General features: G+C 38.3%; 1 protein-coding gene and 1 non-coding gene across 2 annotated transcripts; both read left to right on the top strand.

Annotated features, from left to right (window-relative positions):
- The first annotated feature begins 791 nt into the window (after positions 1-791).
- Positions 792-18752, top strand: LOC143884845 (ERAD-associated E3 ubiquitin-protein ligase HRD1B-like). The gene is made up of 8 exons (XM_077388662.1): positions 792-940; positions 1594-2138; positions 3831-4007; positions 5035-5184; positions 5353-5561; positions 13413-13563; positions 17108-17402; positions 18282-18752. The coding sequence occupies exons 1-8, from the start codon at positions 830-832 to the stop codon at positions 18438-18440; spliced, it is 1797 nt and encodes a 598-aa protein (XP_077244777.1). The 5' UTR covers positions 792-829; the 3' UTR covers positions 18441-18752.
- A 798-nt stretch (positions 18753-19550) lies between these two features.
- Positions 19551-19621, top strand: TRNAG-GCC (transfer RNA glycine (anticodon GCC)). The gene has a single exon. It is a non-coding gene; the product is annotated as a tRNA-Gly (tRNA).
- Positions 19622-19898: the final 277 nt, after the last annotated feature.

Genomic DNA, 19898 nt, shown 5'->3' with positions numbered 1-19898 from the left:
GAAATAACTAAATAAAGATTAGCCTACTGACCAATATCCAAATCAATCCTAGTTGCCTAATCTACCCTACCTATATGATCTGCCATCCAAGTAATCCAATGATATGATCTTTATATATTTCAAATCCAAACTAATTTATTCCACTCTAGTGAATCAGTGTAGGCACGTAACACACATTACTGTTACTATGCATCGGTGAAGCTGTACTATGCCAATTCCAAGTGGTGGGGGTGATGGGACCCATTTGAGTTCATCTATCCCACCCCCCGAATGAAAGCGGGACTGATTTAAGTAACATTAATGATGATGGAGGTTTTCACAATGTGGGGAGTGTCAGTACATCCTTGAGAGATGATTTATGGGTACAACCTATTTACGTTTTCGCCCAACATATGAATGGTTTTTATCATCCTATCAAGTGGGCCTCAGTGATAAAGATGCAAGCAATCCACGGCCTCTACAAACCGATAATAGTAGCACATTATATAATGGGAAATGATATATTCGCTCCCTTTTTTAACTAGAGACCACCCCTGTTGTATAAATAACTAGTCATAAATAAACTAGAGGGGCTGCCCAAGTGAAAAAGGAGGGATTATGTCACTTCCCCAGTATAAACCATCAGGGTTGCAACTTGTTCAGGAGTGGTGGGGTCGGGTTTCGTTTTTTTTCTTTAAACCCTAACCCACCCAAGGGTTTTTGGGTCAAGTCGATGTGGGTCGGGGACCCTAGTTGCAAGTCTTGCAACCTTATAAAATCATGACCCAGAGAGAAGATGACGTGTCCAAGCGCGACACGTGTTGACCATAGATTGGTGGCACTAGAAGCGATGACATGGAGGGACATAGCCCTTGGACATTTACTTTCTTCTTGTTTTCCTCCTTTACTCTCTCTCTCTCTCTCTCTCTCTACGTCGAGAGCCCAATCGGAACTTCAGAAGGTATGAAATTGCATTAGAATTCTTCTATTAAAATCCTCCAGTCTATCCATTCGTTTCGAATTCCAGTCTATTTGAATTTTTCGTTCGAATTTCTCTTTATCTTCACCTATTGAATTTCTCTTTATCTTCACAATAAAAAAAAAATTTGAATGTTTTCTAGGTTTTTATTTTTAGATGCCCTTTTCGTGGAATTTCTGGTAATGAATCAAGGAACTCGATGTCGCTGCATTCAATTTAGTGTTTACCGTACAAGGAATTTCTAGGGTTTCTGATTCCCTGACGGTTTAAGTTGGTGTCTTCGATTAGGGTTTTAAAACGTTCACTTTCTCAAGATCTTCTAATTTTGGGAGTAATTGGTTAAATATTTTAGTTGGGATTTTTCTTTTTTGTTTTCTCGGCGATTTAGTGTTTATTCTTTTGCTGGATTTGATTGGTTCATTTCAATTATTTTAGAATTTGCAAATTTTGATTTTCGAGATTATTTATATTGGTGAATCTCAAACAAACAGGGGGCCTTACCTAGAAATAAACTTAAAAGAAAAGAAGAGACAAATATACTATTAGATTATATACTTGTAGATTTCTCTACTCGTTGAATTCAGATTTGGGATTGTCATTTCTGAGTTATATGACCGAAAGATGTGGTGCAACAGCTTTTAGAGGAAATGATGAGGCTCCGAACCTATGCTGGGCTTAGTTTGGCGGCTGCAATTGCTGTTATTTCTCATGCTTTTAACAGTAGAGGCCAGTTTTACCCAGCCATGGTGTATCTATCAACCTCCAAGATTAATTTGGTGCTTCTTATGAACATGGGTTTGGTCATCATGTGTATTCTATGGCAGTTAACCAAATGCTTGTTTCTCGGGCCTCTTCGAGAAGCCGAAGTTGAGAGACTGAATGAACAATCATGGCGGGAGGTTATGGAAATTCTATTTGCAATCACGATATTCCGACAAGAGTTTTCTGTCACCTTTATTGCAATGGTCACAGCCCTTCTGTTAATTAAGGCTTTGCACTGGATGGCTCAGAAGAGGGTCGAGTACATTGAAACAACCCCGTCTGTTCCCATGTTGTCTCACATACGGATTGTTTCATTTATAGGGTTCCTTCTTTGTCTGGACTGCCTTTGCTTGTACAGCTCCTTAAAGCATTTGATTCAGACATGGCAGCCATCAGTGTCACTCTTCTTTTCATTTGAGTAAGTTACTTTAGTTCTTTTGCACTTTTATGCATCACGTTGCGCTTCTTGCCAGGTTGTACATTTGTTACAAGCACTTGCTCCTGACTCAAACTGAGCATGCCTCTAGCCCTTGACTCTTCAGATGATGTTGTTGATGAGTTATTACATATTTACATTACTAGGGCTCATCTGTGAATTTCCATCCGGCATCAAGTTTACTTCCACTGAAATTTAGTAATCTGACCCTGGTCTTTTACTTTTGCTATCAATTTTTGGGTTTGAACTGCATGCGTATTACACACAAATAAAAACAATCTATGTAAATATATAAGTTTGGTTTGTTATGCATCTTTTTACTTTGTTTTTTTTTTATTACAAATAAAAAGCACCAGTATTTATAAAATTTTCCATTAAAAATACACCAGGATAAGAACTCTTACAATTGAAATTGTGCTTAGATGTTCGAAGACAGAGGCCAATAGAAAAGGCAGCAAAGGAGTTAATCAAACCAGTTAAAAAAAAGAGGTAACGGAGTCAATCAAAGCATTAACAAACCATCCACATGGACCTGTCTGCTTTCTTAGACTATTTGGTAGCCAAATTTACCTCATCATCGAGCTGCTATTTGGATGTGAACGTCTGATTCTCCGTAGGAAACATTCGCATCAAAGGCGCAACACAAGATATCATAAATGTACCAATTTGGGGCTTCACATTTCCTAGCCCTGACAGTTCCGTCAGGAATTACCACTCACCTCCATTAGAGTCTATTGATAATATGGGAAAGATAATAGTTCATGCCTTGATGCTGCTGCCCGTTGTCATTCATATATAGCCATTTTATAGAGCTAGTAAAACATGAAAGGACAGCTTACCCTTGCGTGTGTTAACGGGTGATTGTGCGCATCCATAGTGATTAGTCTCTCTAAAATGGAGTGGGGATACCCTATGTCATCCAAAAAAAAATAAAAATGTAAGGACAACTTACCTTCGTCCTGGTAAACGTCATTCTAACCTAATGTTCACCTTCTACTTCCGTCAATTTTTTTGGGAAGTGATATATCTGCCCCTTTTGATTACTTGGGACACCCAGCAGCAGTGTATCAATGACTGCAGAGGGCATGGTGTACTTCACGTCAGAAGGATTCAATGGGGCTGATTGCCACGTACACTGCTATTGGGTGTCCCAAGTATAAAAAAGGGCGGATATATCACTTCCCATTTTTTTTTTGGTGTGTCTAATCTATCTATTGTAAACTTATCTCTAGTACCTCCACATCTTCTCCCACTTTTGAAAAAGTTTGAGCGATTGATTCAAGGTGACTGTGTCTTCACCATAACACATCTTCTCTGCCCTTTATACCATAATCCACTTCAACAGTTCTTCGTTTCCTGCCCTGCAAGTTCTCTATATCTGAAAATGGAGGCCATCATCTAGGGTCACTAAGGGAAGAAATAAAATGCTGCATGCAATTTTTAATATTTCTTTAATCTTATCATGGCATTAAATTAGATTATTGTATTTCCATCAGATAAGTAGGCATGTTTCTATCTAGAAAGCTTTTCACAACTAAATTTATTTCTCTCTCTCTTAGTAGGACCAAGAGAACGTTCTGAATTTATGTTTAGATATTGTTATTGAAGTTATGCTTTTGTAATTGTTTGGTGTTTGCAACCATAATGATGTTGTTAAAACCTTTTTATTTTCAGGTACATGATACTGGCAACTACAACAGTGTCAACATTTGTAAAATATGTTTTCTATGTCACTGACATGCTTATGGAAGGACAGTGGGAGAGAAAGGCGGTCTACACCTTTTACCTGGAACTTATTCGTGATCTACTTCACTTGTCTATGTATCTCTTCTTCTTTCTTGTGATTTTCATGTAAGTAATTCATTCATCACAGATTTTCTAATCATAGAGCTAGCCAGAAGCGGCTTTGATCATATTTTTTGCGAGTTTTAACTATATATCTCCAAATATGAAATATATATATATATATATATATATATATATGGGGTTGATATTTCTAGTCGGCCGACTAGAAAAGTTTTCTAGTCCGTCCGCCAAAAAATCAGTGCGGGCCCACATTTTTTGTGTGATCCGAAGCATTCATTTAATAGGCCTTGACATGGATAGGGTGTGACCAAAAAATCTGCTCCATAGGATCATCCAACCCTACAATTTGTGGAGGTTAAAATGGACGGGTATAAAACTTCACTAATCTGTCCAATTTTAGCTCCACAAATCGAAGGGTTAAGATGATCCTATGGAACTGATTTTTTGGGCACACCCTATCTATGTCAGGGCCTATCAAATGAATGCTTTCGATCATCCAAACATTGTGGGCCCACTGTGTTTTGGGTCGGCGGACTAGAGAAGGTTCTCTAGTCGGCCGACTAGAGACACTTTTCTCATATATATATATATATATTTTTTTTTTTTTGAAAATTAAATATGAAATATATATATTTCTAGACAATTGAGTATTTTTTAGGCAAGTGCTTTCTCATTTTCTTCGGCTTTGTTTGAACATGAATAGTGGACTAATGTTGTGGAACATGAATAGTGGAGTAACCAATGTTAGCTAAAGCGCAAATATCTACCTTAGACAAAAGATAAAAAATCTTTTTTTTTGAAAAGGACAAAAGATAAAAAATCTTTATCATAAAAATCTGTTGTGTGGTGGACTACATGGTTATATTTGATTACTCCATCTTGTCATTTTGATGATTCATAACAAACCATCCTATTAGTTGGTGATTCATTTTTGATAATTTCCACTTCTCTCTCTCTCTCTCTCTCTTCAGTTTTGTGTTGATTTTCTAAGGTGCGTGTCAGATGTTGACAGTTTATCCTCTTGTTTGTACACGTTTGCTAGTAGCAATTGACTTTGGATCATTCTCTGTAGAAACTATGGTGTGCCATTGCACTTGATTCGAGAGCTTTATGAAACATTTCGCAACTTCAAGGTTCGTGTTGCTGATTATGTTCGTTATCGAAAAATCACTTCAAATATGAACGATCGTTTTCCTGATGCAACGGCTGAAGAGCTTAGTGTGTAAGTAATTTGTCTTTTTTTTAATAATAGAAATTTCATTAAAGATAAAGGAATAAGTAAATAATTTGTCTAAGCTAAATGTTTTTTTTCTTGTGTGTCTCTTTTTGTTCTCTTCTCCATTATTCCAGTTTATCAGGTCATAAAATAGTTTTTTTTATCCAATTACAGAAGTGATGCAACCTGCATTATTTGCCGTGAAGAGATGGTCACAGCCAAGAAGTTAATTTGTGGGCACCTTTTCCATGTGCATTGTCTAAGGTCATGGTTAGAACGACAACATACGTGCCCAACTTGCAGGGCTTTAGTTGTTCCTCCTGAAAATGGCACAGCTCCAACTGGAGGGCAGCATGGAGTGCAATCCGAACTTAATCGACATGGTAAGGTTTCCCAACAGTTGGCAGATTTTGGTAGTTGCCTCATATTATTTAGTTCACATTGACCAGCATCACAGCTGTCTATTCTGCTTCACACACACACACACACAGGAGAAGGAAGTTTCGATCCAAATAGGTTACAAAGAGGCAAGAAACATAATCATAGCGATTAATAAAATGATAATCCAAAAGTAGGAAAATGAAAAAGGTGTTAAAGAAAAATGTGATTGAACTGATGGATGCCATAATTTAGCAGTAATCAATCATTACCAATTCCAGTGTATCGAATGCCCAAAACAGGGCAATTGCCAATTTGATAGGACTAACAAATTTCTGAAACCAAATATTCAGTATTTTTAATAAACAGAATCAAATTCAATTTTTTTCAATGGAAGTCATGACTTTCTCAATCTCGTGCCCAATGTCAATTAGTTTGAATGCCATGGATAGTAAACGACTCATCCTAATTACAAAACCTAGATGTTATGTTTGATGGCAAAAATTCTAAAGCAGCAGCAGCACTGTGGAGAAAATTGGCGGTGTAACGCAATCCCTTGTAATCGTATGCAGTGAAGATTGCTACTTACTTTAGCACAACCATGTTTCCCTGAATATAATACCAAAGATCTCTTTTATAGCAAAGGTGTTGGTTTCAATATTTTTTTTATCCTCCTCAACAATGATGCATTAACAATATACATCAAAAGAGTACCAATAGATAACAATAGAAGTAGGTCACATAATGCAATTAAAAAAATATCAGAGATTATTTGCAACATAAAAAATTAGAGAATATACTCTCCCCCTAATTTCAATTAGAACATCAGTCTGCCAGGTCATTGCTCTTTAGGGTCATTGAAAATTCTTCCAATTCTTTCAGAAATGGTTGCCAAGAGGACTCTTGATGAAGAAAAAATCAGAGAGTATATGTTCTCCCACTAATTTCAGTAAGAGCACCAATCCGTGGCATAAACAAATGGAATGGTCCTCGATGGCTCCTCAATTCAAGAATGAAATAAATTGATCAGAAAAACATAAAAAACATAGTCCCAACCCAGAAAAGGGAAAGAAATGGGGGAAAAGAGTCCCGAGAAGGAATTTAAATGGAAGTGGATTTGTAAGAGAAAACCTCACAGAAAGAGGAAGGAATGTAAGTTTGATGGATTCCAAATAGTTCTTGGATGGCTGAACCACTAACAGAGCTTCATTAATATTGCAGTAATGGCTTCCAAATAGCTCTTAGATGGCTGTTGAACAACAAAAAGGGCTTCATTAATATTGATATGTCGAAGTGTCTTCATGAGATTAGAAATCCTTGGATTAAGTTGTTCTTGGGATTGATTGATAACCCCGCTTGTATAGTATGACGATACACAGTAGGATTCTTGTGAAAGGACGAAAGCAAGCATACCCAAGGATAAAATAAACCCTAGCATGTTGTCTCCATGAAGAACACCCAATTTGTAAAGAAATCACAGTCAAATAATAATCATATCCAAGCATACCCGAGGATAAAATAAACCCTAGCATGTTGTCTCCATGAAGAACACCCTATGTGTAAAGAAATTACAGTCAAATAATAATCATATCCAAGCATACCCAAGGATAAAATAAACCCTAGCATGTTGTCTCTGTGAAGAACCCCCCATTTGCAAAGAAATTACAGTAACAAATAATCGAATAGAAAGAAGGAAATAATGAAGCTTCCACCTATCACCAAATCGCACTGAAATTTTAAGGGTTTCAGAAGGAGAGACAGAGGTGGGGTGCCGGTGGAGAGAGAGAGAGAGAGAGAGAGAGAGAGAGAGAGAGAGAGAGAGAGAGAGGGATTTGGTTTTGACTGCTATTGGCGAAGCAAAAATGGGGTGGTTTTGGGTGCGTTGAGGTGAGGTGGCGTAGAGATAGAAGGTATTTGAGATTCTACCAAAGGGAGATGATTTTTTCGCCCCACCCTGTAGGATGGTACCCCGCTTCTTTTACGTGAATTGTGGGCAGACTTTAATGCTTTTTGACAGCGGGTGTCAATAGTGGAAAATGGCTTCAAAATCCACACATCAGCACAGTAGTTTATAGAAAGAAAATAAAAAAAATATCTTTGACTTTTCCTTCTGCTAGAGAGTACGTCGTATAAAATTATCTCTGAGGGAGTGAGGTATAGAGGACACGTCTCAAGTCTCAACGCTATAGGTTAGATAGAGGACACGTATTAGAGATAACGAAACAGCAAGACACAATTTTACCCTTGCATATACGCATCTATATCTGTAAAAAAAGAGGGAGGGAATGGGGATGAGGGAGGAATTGGGAAATTTTAGAGGCCTAAATCGAATAGATGGATAGAGTGGAATAGCTCTAACGTGTTAAATTCACAAAGTATTCAAACAAATAAAAAAATTCCTTCTTTTTCTTTTCTGCTATATATATATATATGAGAAAAGTGTTCATGCGCAGCTACTTCAAAAACTCATGTGGTTCCACATTTTTGGGGTGATCCAAAGCATTCATTTGAAAGGCCCTTCCATGGATAGTGTGTGTACAAAAAATGAGCCCTTTAGGATCATCCTAACCCTGCCATTTGTGGAGGGAAAAAATGGTCAGAAACAATGTCTGTCCATTTTCCCCTCCAACTTTGATCGGGTTAGGATGATCCTATAGGGCTGATTTTTGGTACTCACGCTATCCATGGAAGGGCCTTTCAAATGAATGCTTTGGATCACCCCAAAAACGTGGGCCACATGAGTTTTTGAAGCAGCTGCTCATATAAGCAGCTGTGCAGGAACACTACTCTCTCTCTCTCTCTATATATATATATATATATATATATATATGGGAAAGGTGAGCGTACTCGGTCGAGTAGATAAGCTTATCTACTCGGTCGGGTTAAAAACAGTGGGGGCCCACATTTTTTGGGTGATCCAAACCATTCATTTGAAAGGCCCTTACCTAGATAGGGTGTCCACAAGAAATCAGCCTCATAGGATCATCCTAACCCATCCAACAACGGAGGGAAAAATGGGCAGATTTGTGGACAAACTGTGTTTGTCCATTTTTCCCCATTTCCCCCTCCACATTTGGATGGGTTAGGATGATCCTATGGGGCTGATTTTTTGTGGACACCCTATCTAGGTAAGGGCCTTTCAAATGAATGGTTTGGACCACCCAAAAAATGTGGGCCCCCACTATTTTTAACCCGACCGAGTAGATAAGCTTATCTACTCGACCAAGTACGCTCACCTTTCCCTATATATATATATATATATATATATATATATATATAGAGAGAGAGAGAGAGAGAGAGAGAGAGAGAGAGAGAGAGAGAGAGAGAGAGAGAGAGGAAATGGTTTGTGAGCAGCTGCTCAGGTAAGCTTATCTGAGCAGAGCTCACAAACCATAGGGGGGCCACATTTTTGGGGGGATCCAAAGCATTCATTTGAAAGGGCCTTCCATGGATAGGGTGTGTACCAAAAATCATCCCCATAGGATCATCCTAACCCTGCCATTTGTGGAGGGGGAAAATGGGCAGAAACATGGACACACAGTGTCATTTCCATTTTCCCCTCCACCTTTGATTGGGTTAGGACGATCCTATAGGGCTGATTTTTGGTTCACACCCTATCTATGGAAGGGCCTTCAAAATGAATGTTCATTTTTTGGGCGATCCAAAGCATTCTAACCTTTAGGATAGTGTGTGTACCAAAAATGAGCCCTTTAGGATCATCCTAACCTTGCCATTTGTGGAGGGAAAAAATGGTCAGAAACAGTGTTTGTCCATTTTCCCCTCCACCTTTGATCGGGTTAGGATGATCCTATAGGGCTGATTTTTGGTACACACCCTATCCATGGAAGGGCGTTTCAAATGAATGCTTTGGATCACCCAAAAAATGTGGGCCACACGAGTTTTTGAAGCAGCTGCTCAGATAAGCTATTTGAGTAGCTGCGGCGCAGGAACACTATTCTCTGATTCTATCTCTCTCTCTCTCTATATATATATATATATATGAGCACCTTTCAAATGAATGCTTTGGATCCCCCAAAAATGCCCCCAACACACACACACACACACCATGGTTTGTTCTGCTCAGATAAGCTTATCCGAGAAGCTGCTCACAAACCATTTCCTCATATATATATATATATATATATATATATATATATGTGTGTGTGTGTGTGTGTGTGTTTGTGTGTGTTTATGAGTTACTCTTTTGTTGTTCTTGCTTTTCCTCTTGTTTATTAGACATTCCATTCTGGTTCTGAGATTTTGATCCAAATGAGATTCATTTAAAATGCAATTTCTCTTGTTCGTACATTATTTGAATTCCTTATTCATCTTGTCTGGAATAATACATCTTGCTTATTTTATCAACAATACCTGATTTAGATTGACTTAGATACATAAGAATGAATTGACATTGGAACTGTGAACTGCAACAATGGCCTTGTATTGAGCTATGTTCTAATTATCCTTCTAAACTTGGCTTTACTTTTGGGTCAATTTGGTGCTGGGACTACTTGGTTGGTGCCTAAGGATATATTCATATTGGGTTGGTTTCCCTCCTATTTTTCAATCATCCTCGCTCTTGGTGACTTTTTGGAGACTTCAATTGAGTTTGATGCTGCCCCCTTTGATTCTACGTCTCTAGATTGTGATGGCTGCAGAGCCACAATCAGTGAGGTAGATCGTTTTAGGTTGTTCTATGTTTTGAGGATGATCTTATTATCCTAGGTAGGAGTGGCTTTGGGGGCTTTATCTGTTTGATCCCTCTGTATTAATGATTCAAGGAGATTGATTTGACTTGTCTGAATTGTGTGGGGTTTCCTTGGAGACAATTAGCAAATCAGGGCATTCTTAGACAATGTGTTGGGGACGATCTAATACTATTCAAGGCAGGGGGAGAATTTGGAAGTTTTTTCTGTTCGATTCTTCTACTCGATTTGAATTGAGATGTTCTATTTTCTTATGAGGATGGGGAGATTATAAATCTTATTTGGTCATCTGGAGTCAAATCAGCTGGAAGAGTGGGTTTTCATTATTTGATTGGAAGGGGTGAGAACAGGATTCATAGTGATAATTGGTGTTGTTTCCTTTATCTTTTGACGACAGATTGTTGCCATTGCCAGATGTGTTTGGCTCTACTTGTTGGTGATCCAGGGGGTCGTGGCCAGCGTGGGCCCAGTTGCAGGTTCCAAGCAATTTCAGATCATTTGGTTTTTTTTCTTTGTGCCATTTAAACAGTAAATGAGCCAAGTGTATAAGCTGTGTCCTTTTATGGCATTCTTCATGGAACTTGGAGGGAAAGAAACAACCCTAGGATGGACTGTCTTCCTTATTGCGTGAGCTGTTTGAACAACACCACTAGGTAGAGACTGCAGGCTTTGTGGTGGTGATGCAGGGAAATGCAAAATTCACAAAAAAAAAAGATAGAATATACTGAAATTATACATAAAATAAAAGAGATATCAAATTGAAGATTAGAATCCCTCTAACAAGGACTCGGGCTTTAAAAACTCTTCGGGTTCATAATAGTTTCAAAACTAACTAGACCTACAGCAAAAGCAACTGCATCAGTCTTGAAATCCTTCTAAAATTGTAAAATAAATGATAGTTCAATAACAAATGACATTAACTTAGAACTTCCAAAAGGCCCAAAGCAATTAAACTTGGATTTTGCAAACACTTTAAACCAGCTCATGGCCCTTGCTGTGTTTGTACAATTTTATGTTGAAGGAGCCACTAAAGTGTCACTTGGCCACTCAAAGGATCCACCCCCACAAACACGCGCGCGCGCACATCCACAAGCACAATCACTATTAAAAGCAAAAAATAGTTTTGTCAAACATGGTGGGTTCCAATGAGATTCCATCATGTTAAAAGACATCCTTTTATTTCTGACATGTGGGCTCAAAATTTGTCTCCCTATTATCCTTCACTAAGTTGTAAAAATCGTTTCATTTCGGCCTAAATGGCCCAAATGTTTCGGTTTCATCACGAAAACTGGAACGAAATGACCCTTTTTTCGTTTCATTCCGGTTCATTCCGGATTTCGGTCGACACCGGAAAATTTCGGACGATTTCTGCCGAAATCCGGAATTTCATCCAAAATGGCCGAAATTCATGGAATTTTTTTTCTTTCTTCTCTCCTTATCTCTCCTTGGTTCTCTTCTCTTCTTCTATTCTCCCATTTGAAGCAAATGTCTTTATTATTTTTATTGTCCATTTAATTAAGATTTACATGTAAATAAGGGAATACCCTATTTGAATCTATTAAAAATAGTTTCAAGATCCAAATCTAAAAGGAAAAAAAAGTCAACTCTCCAGTTCTAGTACAAAATTCAAAAAAAGTGTCGGGTCAAAATCTTAACTTCCAAACGATGGCGTATTTTTCCAATTTTAAAAATTCATAAATTCTATTATGTCCAAACATTATTAAATCCATAAGTCCAGTAAAAAAAATCCCATAATTTGGTCTCTAAAATTTTTTCGTCTTGTTAGGCACTGGTCAACGCACTGGTTAGCACAAGCATTTCGGTTGATAGCGATTTTCCTTAAAGTAAATGTTGGATCTTTTACATATTTGGTTCATTTAACCGTTTCGTAGTTTTTTCTAACAATTTTTATTTTTTTCATATTTTTAACTGTTAAAAAAATCCCTCCGTTTTAACGGAACGAAAAGTTTCGAACTAAATCCGACCGAAATGACCAGAACGTTCCTTTCCGGTCACCAAAACGAAACGGCGAACGAAACGAAATTTACAACTTAGATCCTCCCTATTCTTGGACTGAAGGGTTGTAACATCTTTCAGCCTTCGTTCTTCATTAGGTGGCCTCATAACAAAACCAGAATGTAACACTTTTTGCATTGCCTACTTGGTATAAGTAGCATGCGATGGTTGCAAGTCAGATGCTGCTGTGGTCAGGAGGGTTCATGACATGAGGGATTGCAGTTATTGTTTTAAAAACTATATATAGTTAAAGGTTCTCAATATCATACAATGGAATAGTGAGGGTAGGCCTTTGAGGGATTGCAGTTATATTCAATGAGGGTTATAGTTATAGGTATTATTCTGCTTTTTACGCCCTCTAAGGGGGGTGTGGGTAGGGAGCCAATTTTGAGGCAATCTCTGCCCCTCGTGTAAATATTTTTTCTTGTTTCGTTTTTGCTTCTTTAATATAGTCACTATCATTTCGAATACACACGCACACACACACGCGCGCGAGCGCACACATTTTATGATCTATGGAAGTCCATGTCTTTAACTGTTGCCTTGCTATATCTCTGGGAACTGTGCATCTATTGCATATTTGATGCATTCTTCTAGTTATATGTGCATATGACTTGAAAGGTTTTTGATATGCATGCATGAATATTTACTAGAAATCTTCCATGGTTTATTGTTATTGGATCCAGCAAAATTAGCTATTAATTATTGACATGTAGGAGGAACATTCCTACCCCTTATGCTTGCAAATTGTCGAGGGGGTCAAAATTAGTATGTTGTGCTAAGATAAACACAAGAAAATTCCACACTCAGAATATTCCACAATCAACATTTGCCAACTGTTTGGCTAAGTGATTACTATGATTTATTTCTGCTGTCAGAATAATTGGTGATTCCCACCATGGTTGTTGTCAGCTGGATATAGTAATTTCCAGTTTAAAACTCGCACATATTTCGTGCGAACTTCTGATGCTTTATGGGTTTTAAATGCATAAACTGTAATCCATCCTTTTTTTTTTTTCTGAACGGGTTGTTTTAGCCAGATGGGGGGTTTTCCCTATATCTTTACTTCAGTAAACTCATTGGACAAAATTGATAACTTGAAGGGCTTACTGAAATATTTTTTATTATTTGTAGGATCGGATGGAGCAAGCACATCTATTCAGGGAACTGGAGGTAGTGCAGCCGATGATAATTTGAGCCAGCATCAGGCCAGGCTCCTGGCTGCAGCTGCAGCGAGTTCAGTATATGAGAAATCATATGTTTATCCTCCTGCTACGTTCTCTTGGTATGTTTGTTCTATTTCATGGCTATAGAGATATTACTTAGCTAAGGGTGCTAATACTTGCTTTGCTAATTTGGCGGATTGGGCTTTCTCCTTGTTCTAACCGCACCAAAAAATCTTTTTTATTTGGGCTTTTCATAGTGTTTCATTGCTAAATACAGTTATGGAAATTTAGATATTAGCTCCGTGTCGGAGTAAGGAACCATGGCATATATGGATGGAACAAATTCCCTTTTGATAGATTTGAATCGACAATAGATTAATTGAAAGAAAATAAATCAATTCTTTGTTCATTAAAGATTAATTTGATTCAATGACCAGAGTTAGGCATGTCCAATGGAATTGTTACTCTGTCCTTTTGTCCACAATTTTTATTTCTTGAGAGCATATGCCAAGAAAGATATTTTGAATGATTCAAACCAGAAACACTTCTCAATGATTCCTTCCCTTTCTTTGAAACAAGGCATAATCAACATGAACTCGGGACAGGTCTTTGGAAACCTTAGTGAAACGCTTGATTTGTTATCTCATGTCTGCTTTTCTGTTTGTGAGATTTTGTTATTATATGTTTGCTGAGTGAATGACGGAATGGTCTCTGGGTAGCCTAGCACTTGCAGTGCAGGGTGCGAAGGATTGCAACATGTTCTTTTATGGCCATTATTCTGTAAATAGTAGGGGTGCTGCGCTCGTGTACTGCTTACTCCAGGAATGAGAATTAGGCTGGTTTAATTTTTTTAATTATTATTTCACATAGTTTTGACTCCAAGTGAAGTGACTGATGCCTCATTTTTCAGAAACCTAGCAAAGTACTTTGCATTCTCTTGAATATGGAAAAATTTGGTTCAACCACTTGTTACTTCATTTTGTTTTCTGAAGATCAAAAGTACATACAGAGAATGGTCTTGAGCTTTAGGATAGTAAAGCGTCTCTGTTACTCTGTGGTATATATGGCGGCATCTTTTGACGAGCAAGGATGTTTTGATTCATTCTCTCAAAACCATTCCCTGCATTATCATTGACAGTCAGTCACTTGCTATTTGATTGCATAGACGGGTGAGTAAGCGGACTCAGTCTGAGGTTGTAATGGCTACTTGTAGAATCATCCAGTTAGCTGTAAGTTCTTAGTTGCTTTAGCTGTAAGTTCTTAGTTGCTTGAATTTGGTTCTAAATCTCTGATTTAGTTTGGTTTTTAAGGTAGGGATTTTGAATAATTGTTTATAAGGTAGGAATTTCAGTGGTTAAAGAAGTCTTTTCTATTAGTAGATTGTCAAATGTGTCAAATCTCCATTGTGTGACCCTCTATCCATCTAGAATTTCCTCAATCGTACCCGTGAATCTCTAGGGATAGCAAGCCCATCTCTCACCCATCTAAGAATATTGAGTGAGTTTCCCTCGATGATATTGTAATCCAATTGAGAAATGATCAATGAGGTAGATTCCATGAAGAAGCGCATGAACTTCAACCTCATTAGAATCTTTCTCACCAATAGGCCTTGAACAAGCTCCTTTAACCTCTTATGTCAACATTTATTTAGAAGGCCTCTGATGGTAGTCAGGCCATGATTGTTGAGATTCAAGCCGTAAAAATTCAATTCAAAATCCTAGGAGGATGGTCTCACCTGGGGCAAAGATGAGCCTTGCTACATCTCCTCAACTGAATCTCCTCCCAAAATCTACAGAAAGAAGACATTGGAATACCTCTGAACATAGGAAGGATCGTTGCCCAACAGACAACTGAAGAGAAGATTTGCCTCATGATACTATGCACACTTCTGGACACCACTTTAAAAACTTTTCTCTTCATTTCCTTCCAAACGTGCCAAAGAGAGGTGGCAAAGAAAAGGTTCTAGAGAACCCCAGTTATAGAAGTCCACGCAGCAAAGGTCCATGGCTTGAAATGATCTACTTTCTGACTAGGAAAAACCAACTCATTCCGAAGAAATCAAGAAGGAAATACGAAATGTCACACATGAAAAAAGGTGGCCTACATACTCTGCATTTACAAATCGTAAAGTACAATGATTAACAATGATCCTATGCTTATGACGAAGATAGTCAATCGTAAGAATTTTCGAGACACGCTGTCCGACAAAAGACATTAGCTCTATCGGAGCATACAAGCTCCAAGCTCTTCAAACGGGCTAAGGAATTGCTCGATTAACCAGTTGATTATTATTATTATTATTATTATTATTTGAAACAGTAACAGATTTCATCCCACAGAAAACCAAGAGTACAACTAAGGGGACAAGTTGTCCCCAAAGGCTAGTTACAAATCAGACATGGCCGTACCAAACAAAGCATAGGCAGCCAAAACTTTTGGAAGCTCTCATGTGGAAGATGAAGGATTACATCCATTGACACCATCCTTGGCCAATCGATCTGCCTTCTCATATTAACCAGTTGATTATAGCAAGAGAGAACTGAGTATCTGCCCGCCCAAGACCATTTCCAAAATGGGTTGATGATACAAGATTGTTCTGGGGAGAGTGATTTGGATAGCTCCTAGAAAAGCCGCACTCCATCGAGGGGTGAGAAGGAAAAGATCAACCCTCCTCATGCTTTGGTTCATGTCCCAAGCATATCACTCTTCTGTTAGTGGGACGTCAACGAGAGCATTCCTTCCCATGAAGTCCAAGAAGGCGTTCATACCCGTGGAAATTCTAATGCTATGAGCTCTTTTCACTATGGAGTGTTGTGGCAGTGAAGTCCTTGGAAAGCCCACACCAAGGAAGAAAGTTCATTTTTTGGGGCGAAGTAGGCTTGTAGAATTGAATGCCAGATGATAGACATGATTTATTTGGATTTGGTTATATGGTTGCAGGTGGGCCAGGCCGAGCTATAGTGAATAAATGAATTGGTCTCAACCTGAACCTGACAACAGATTATATTATTGAAAGGTAAAACCGAACCTGGGGCACTCACACCAATATTCAGGTCTGAATATTCTTGGCTCAAAACTTTTGAACATAACTGGATCTTCTTCCAGAATGTCTGTGGCATTTATGTTTGATGATTTTTTTTTTTAATGGTGATGTCTGAGGAAATTTTTTTCCTTTTCCTCTATGTTTGAGTAAAAATTAAGGTTGCATTCATTTGTCTTTGCATGGAACCGGTGAATTTGATTTACTTAATAGATATTGAAGTGTGTTTCTTAGACCTATAGAGCAGGTTATACAATGATTATTTTTGTTGTTAAAGAAATTATGTTCTACTTTATTATTTCTCTGGTATATTTGGTCATTTTAAAACTATCCGGGTGTTTAAATGGCTGTATTAGATGTATTTGGATATTTATGGGAAAGATTTGTATGCACTTTTATCACAGCAATCATGCACGGGGTGATGGAAGTGATATGGGACCCCATAAAATGATAATGGCATCTCTTGTATTGGTGCTGCTCCCAATATTTCTGCCAGACCTTGTGTATTAGCCGCAACAAACAACACTACCCAAGCAAGAATCTTTTATACTGTGGCTAATTTTTATCAACATTCTTCCTTTCTTCCACTTACAGCTAATTGATTTGTTCTCCTTCACTCTCAGGTCCCCTGGATATGCTGTACTACCTCAGGTTTATATGCCATCGACCGGGGCCCACTCTGGAGAGAATGTCAATTCAACAGGAGCAACAGCTACTTCTGAACAATTATCGCAGCATCACTCTTCAGTCCCAAGCGGATACCCAAGCTTTGAATTCCCTCAAGTTCCACAATCTGCTTTTGTAACTTTTCAGGCACCCAATCCCAGTTTTGCTTATGGCGAGCGATCAGGTAGTGATACAAATATATCTGGTTCTCAATCCGAGGCTCAGGAAAGATCTCTCCGACACCAAATTGAGGTAAAGCACAGCATCTCTTGCGCCATATTGGCATTTCTGGTCCCTCTTTCTGACCCAATAATCATGACTTAATCCTGTTCAATTGATGCTGCCTTTAATGTTTACACTTAGCCATTTGGATCCATTGTTTTAAATTTTGGCTGAAATCCGAAATTTCAGATTTCGGTAGGGTCCAAAATCATATACATTTCGGTTTCGGTTTCAATTTTGGGTCGAAATTAGGTCATTTTGACCGAAATTGCAATAATTTCTGCCGAAATGACTGAAATTTGCAGAGAAATTTGGGTTGGGTTGGTAGGGACCAAAACCGAAACCGAAATTTAAATCCATGTTGGATCTCATACTTGTGGTATTGACACCATATAACCATATATTGTTTTAGCAATATCTCACTACTTTATAGTGGATACCAGCCCAGTATAGAAGCACCTGATACTCACCTGTTCACAGCCATTTGGATATTGCTTTATTGCGTCCAAATCTGTATCCATATCCATAGATTGTTGATTAAATAGGATCAAGGCCTTGTTCCAAGTTCCCAACAGGTACTATACAGTTTACATTATTCTGGCTGAAGCCCCAAACAACATATTTACCACCTTATTGGTCACAGATTGCTTTAATCTTAATATGATGGGAACTGATATTTGCATTCCCTTGTCTTTGATACTGGCAGCCCTCTTTATTTTACACATCTCAGTTCTCTCGTTGGCTGTTAACATTCCCAACCAGCTACTAACAACCAGTTGGTGAGCTTAAAATGAAGATGGGGCTGCGAATATCATTTCCTACTATGACTAGGAAACATTTGACCATGTACTACCCATCTGTGTTTGCTTCACATATTGCCCTCTAATATAAAAACTATGGTTTCCCCAGGCTCTGCAAAGCCAACTACAACTTCTACAGAAGCGCCAGCCAGAGGAATCAAAGGCAGTGAGCAAGGATGCGATTCCTTCTACTTCAGACAGTAAGGGAAAGGCTGTTGCTTCATCTGCCGAAACCATTTCTAGTTGTGAGGTTGCTAAAACAGATTAAGCTATACTGATTTTTTGAAACTGGTTTTGAAAGGGATAAATGGAAAGAGAAAAAGGCCTTGAAAAATTGTTACTTATAATAATTGAGGTGGGATTTTATCAGGAAATGTAGTGGCCATTCCTTTATATCTAGATGCAACCCTCAGTTTTTATTGTAGTCACTGTCAAGTGTCAACACACCCAGACAGTTTCCCTTTAAGATAATATCAAGACACCCAGACATTTCTCTTGAAGATTCCAAATACAATTGATTTTGATGTACTTGTTTCATGTTTAATGTTCCAAATGCTTTCATTTTTTTTTCTTCCTCTCATTTTATCTTTTTTTTTTTAATGGTTCCTCTCAATTTATCTTTTTACCTGTCTGCTTCTATTTATCATGAGAATGATATCATAAGAGGCTCATGACGATTAGAAGCACCATCACTGATGCTCAGCGATACTATGAGATTGATATTATAAGAGGTTCCTGAGAATGATATTATGCCAGATGTTTGTGTTCCTTCTCCACTTCACCTGTTAGAATCACAAAATTTCCTCTGTAAAATGGCGAACACGCTGAGGTTGGGCATGTTACATAAAGGATGAATTTTTTTTTAGATTCTTTAATACTTTCTTATGTCATTTTATCAAGATATTGATCAACGGCTTAGGATCATTTGATCACAATTGAAGGAAGATCACCATGAAGTGACACGTGTTAAGCACGGCTCGTGATCTAATGAGGTGGACCTGATTATGCCAGTGGGCCCCACTTTTGATCTATCTCACACTTGGTGTCCTGTGCCCCCCTACCCCTCCCTCCAAAAAAGCCTTAAATCAGAATCAGCTCCAACTATTCTTCCCAATGTATCGTTATTCATTTGCAGAATCTGAAAGCAATGTTTCAAAACACGAATTGTGGTTCAAATGCAGACTCGTACAAGAACCTGGCCCAAGGGATTCAACCGGAGCTTTTAAAAAGTGTCTCGAAAGTGTTGGGATTTTCTGCCCAACGGATGGTCCAATCTAAGGTTCCCAGCTGCAGTATGGTTGTTCTTTAATGAGGACATATCCCATTAAATAGGCTTAGAAGATAGTTGAAATTTTGATAATCACAAACACCAACATAAGCACCAGTGGTCTAGTGGTAGAATAGTACCCTGCCACGGTACAGACCCGGGTTCGATTCCCGGCTGGTGCATTTTTTTTTACACTACACCAGCACCAACCCCCCAAAAACAAAAAATTTCAACAGAGAGAAGTTTCATTTTTGAAAGAAGAGTGCGAATATCAATTCCCCAACCAATGTATATTAATTCAATTTCACACGTACGGGGAAATGATAAATGCGCCCCTTTTCATCACATGGGACACCCAATTGCAGTGTACGTGACAATCAGATCCGTTGAATCCTTCGTACATCAGCCCCCGATAGGCTGATACACCAGGGAAATGATAAATGTGCCCCTTTTTATCAA

Source organism: Tasmannia lanceolata, unplaced genomic scaffold (genome assembly GCF_043159265.1).
Source record: "Tasmannia lanceolata isolate RefF3 unplaced genomic scaffold, GAP_Taslan_0.1 ptg000008l, whole genome shotgun sequence".
Taxonomy (NCBI): Eukaryota; Viridiplantae; Streptophyta; class Magnoliopsida; order Canellales; family Winteraceae; genus Tasmannia; species Tasmannia lanceolata.
Note: the sequence above shows the minus strand (reverse complement) of the source record. Positions and strands in the feature narration are given on the sequence as shown.

Bases quoted from the DNA above. Each gene is read 5' to 3' on its own strand.
- LOC143884845 (XM_077388662.1), top strand. From the start codon at position 830: ATGACATGGAGGGACATAGCCCTTGGACATTTACTTTCTTCTTGTTTT. The intron at 5,185-5,352 runs GTAAGTAATTTG...ATCCAATTACAG, and splicing joins ACGGCTGAAGAGCTTAGTGT to AAGTGATGCAACCTGCATTA. The intron at 17,403-18,281 runs GTAAAGCACAGC...TGGTTTCCCCAG, and splicing joins CTCTCCGACACCAAATTGAG to GCTCTGCAAAGCCAACTACA.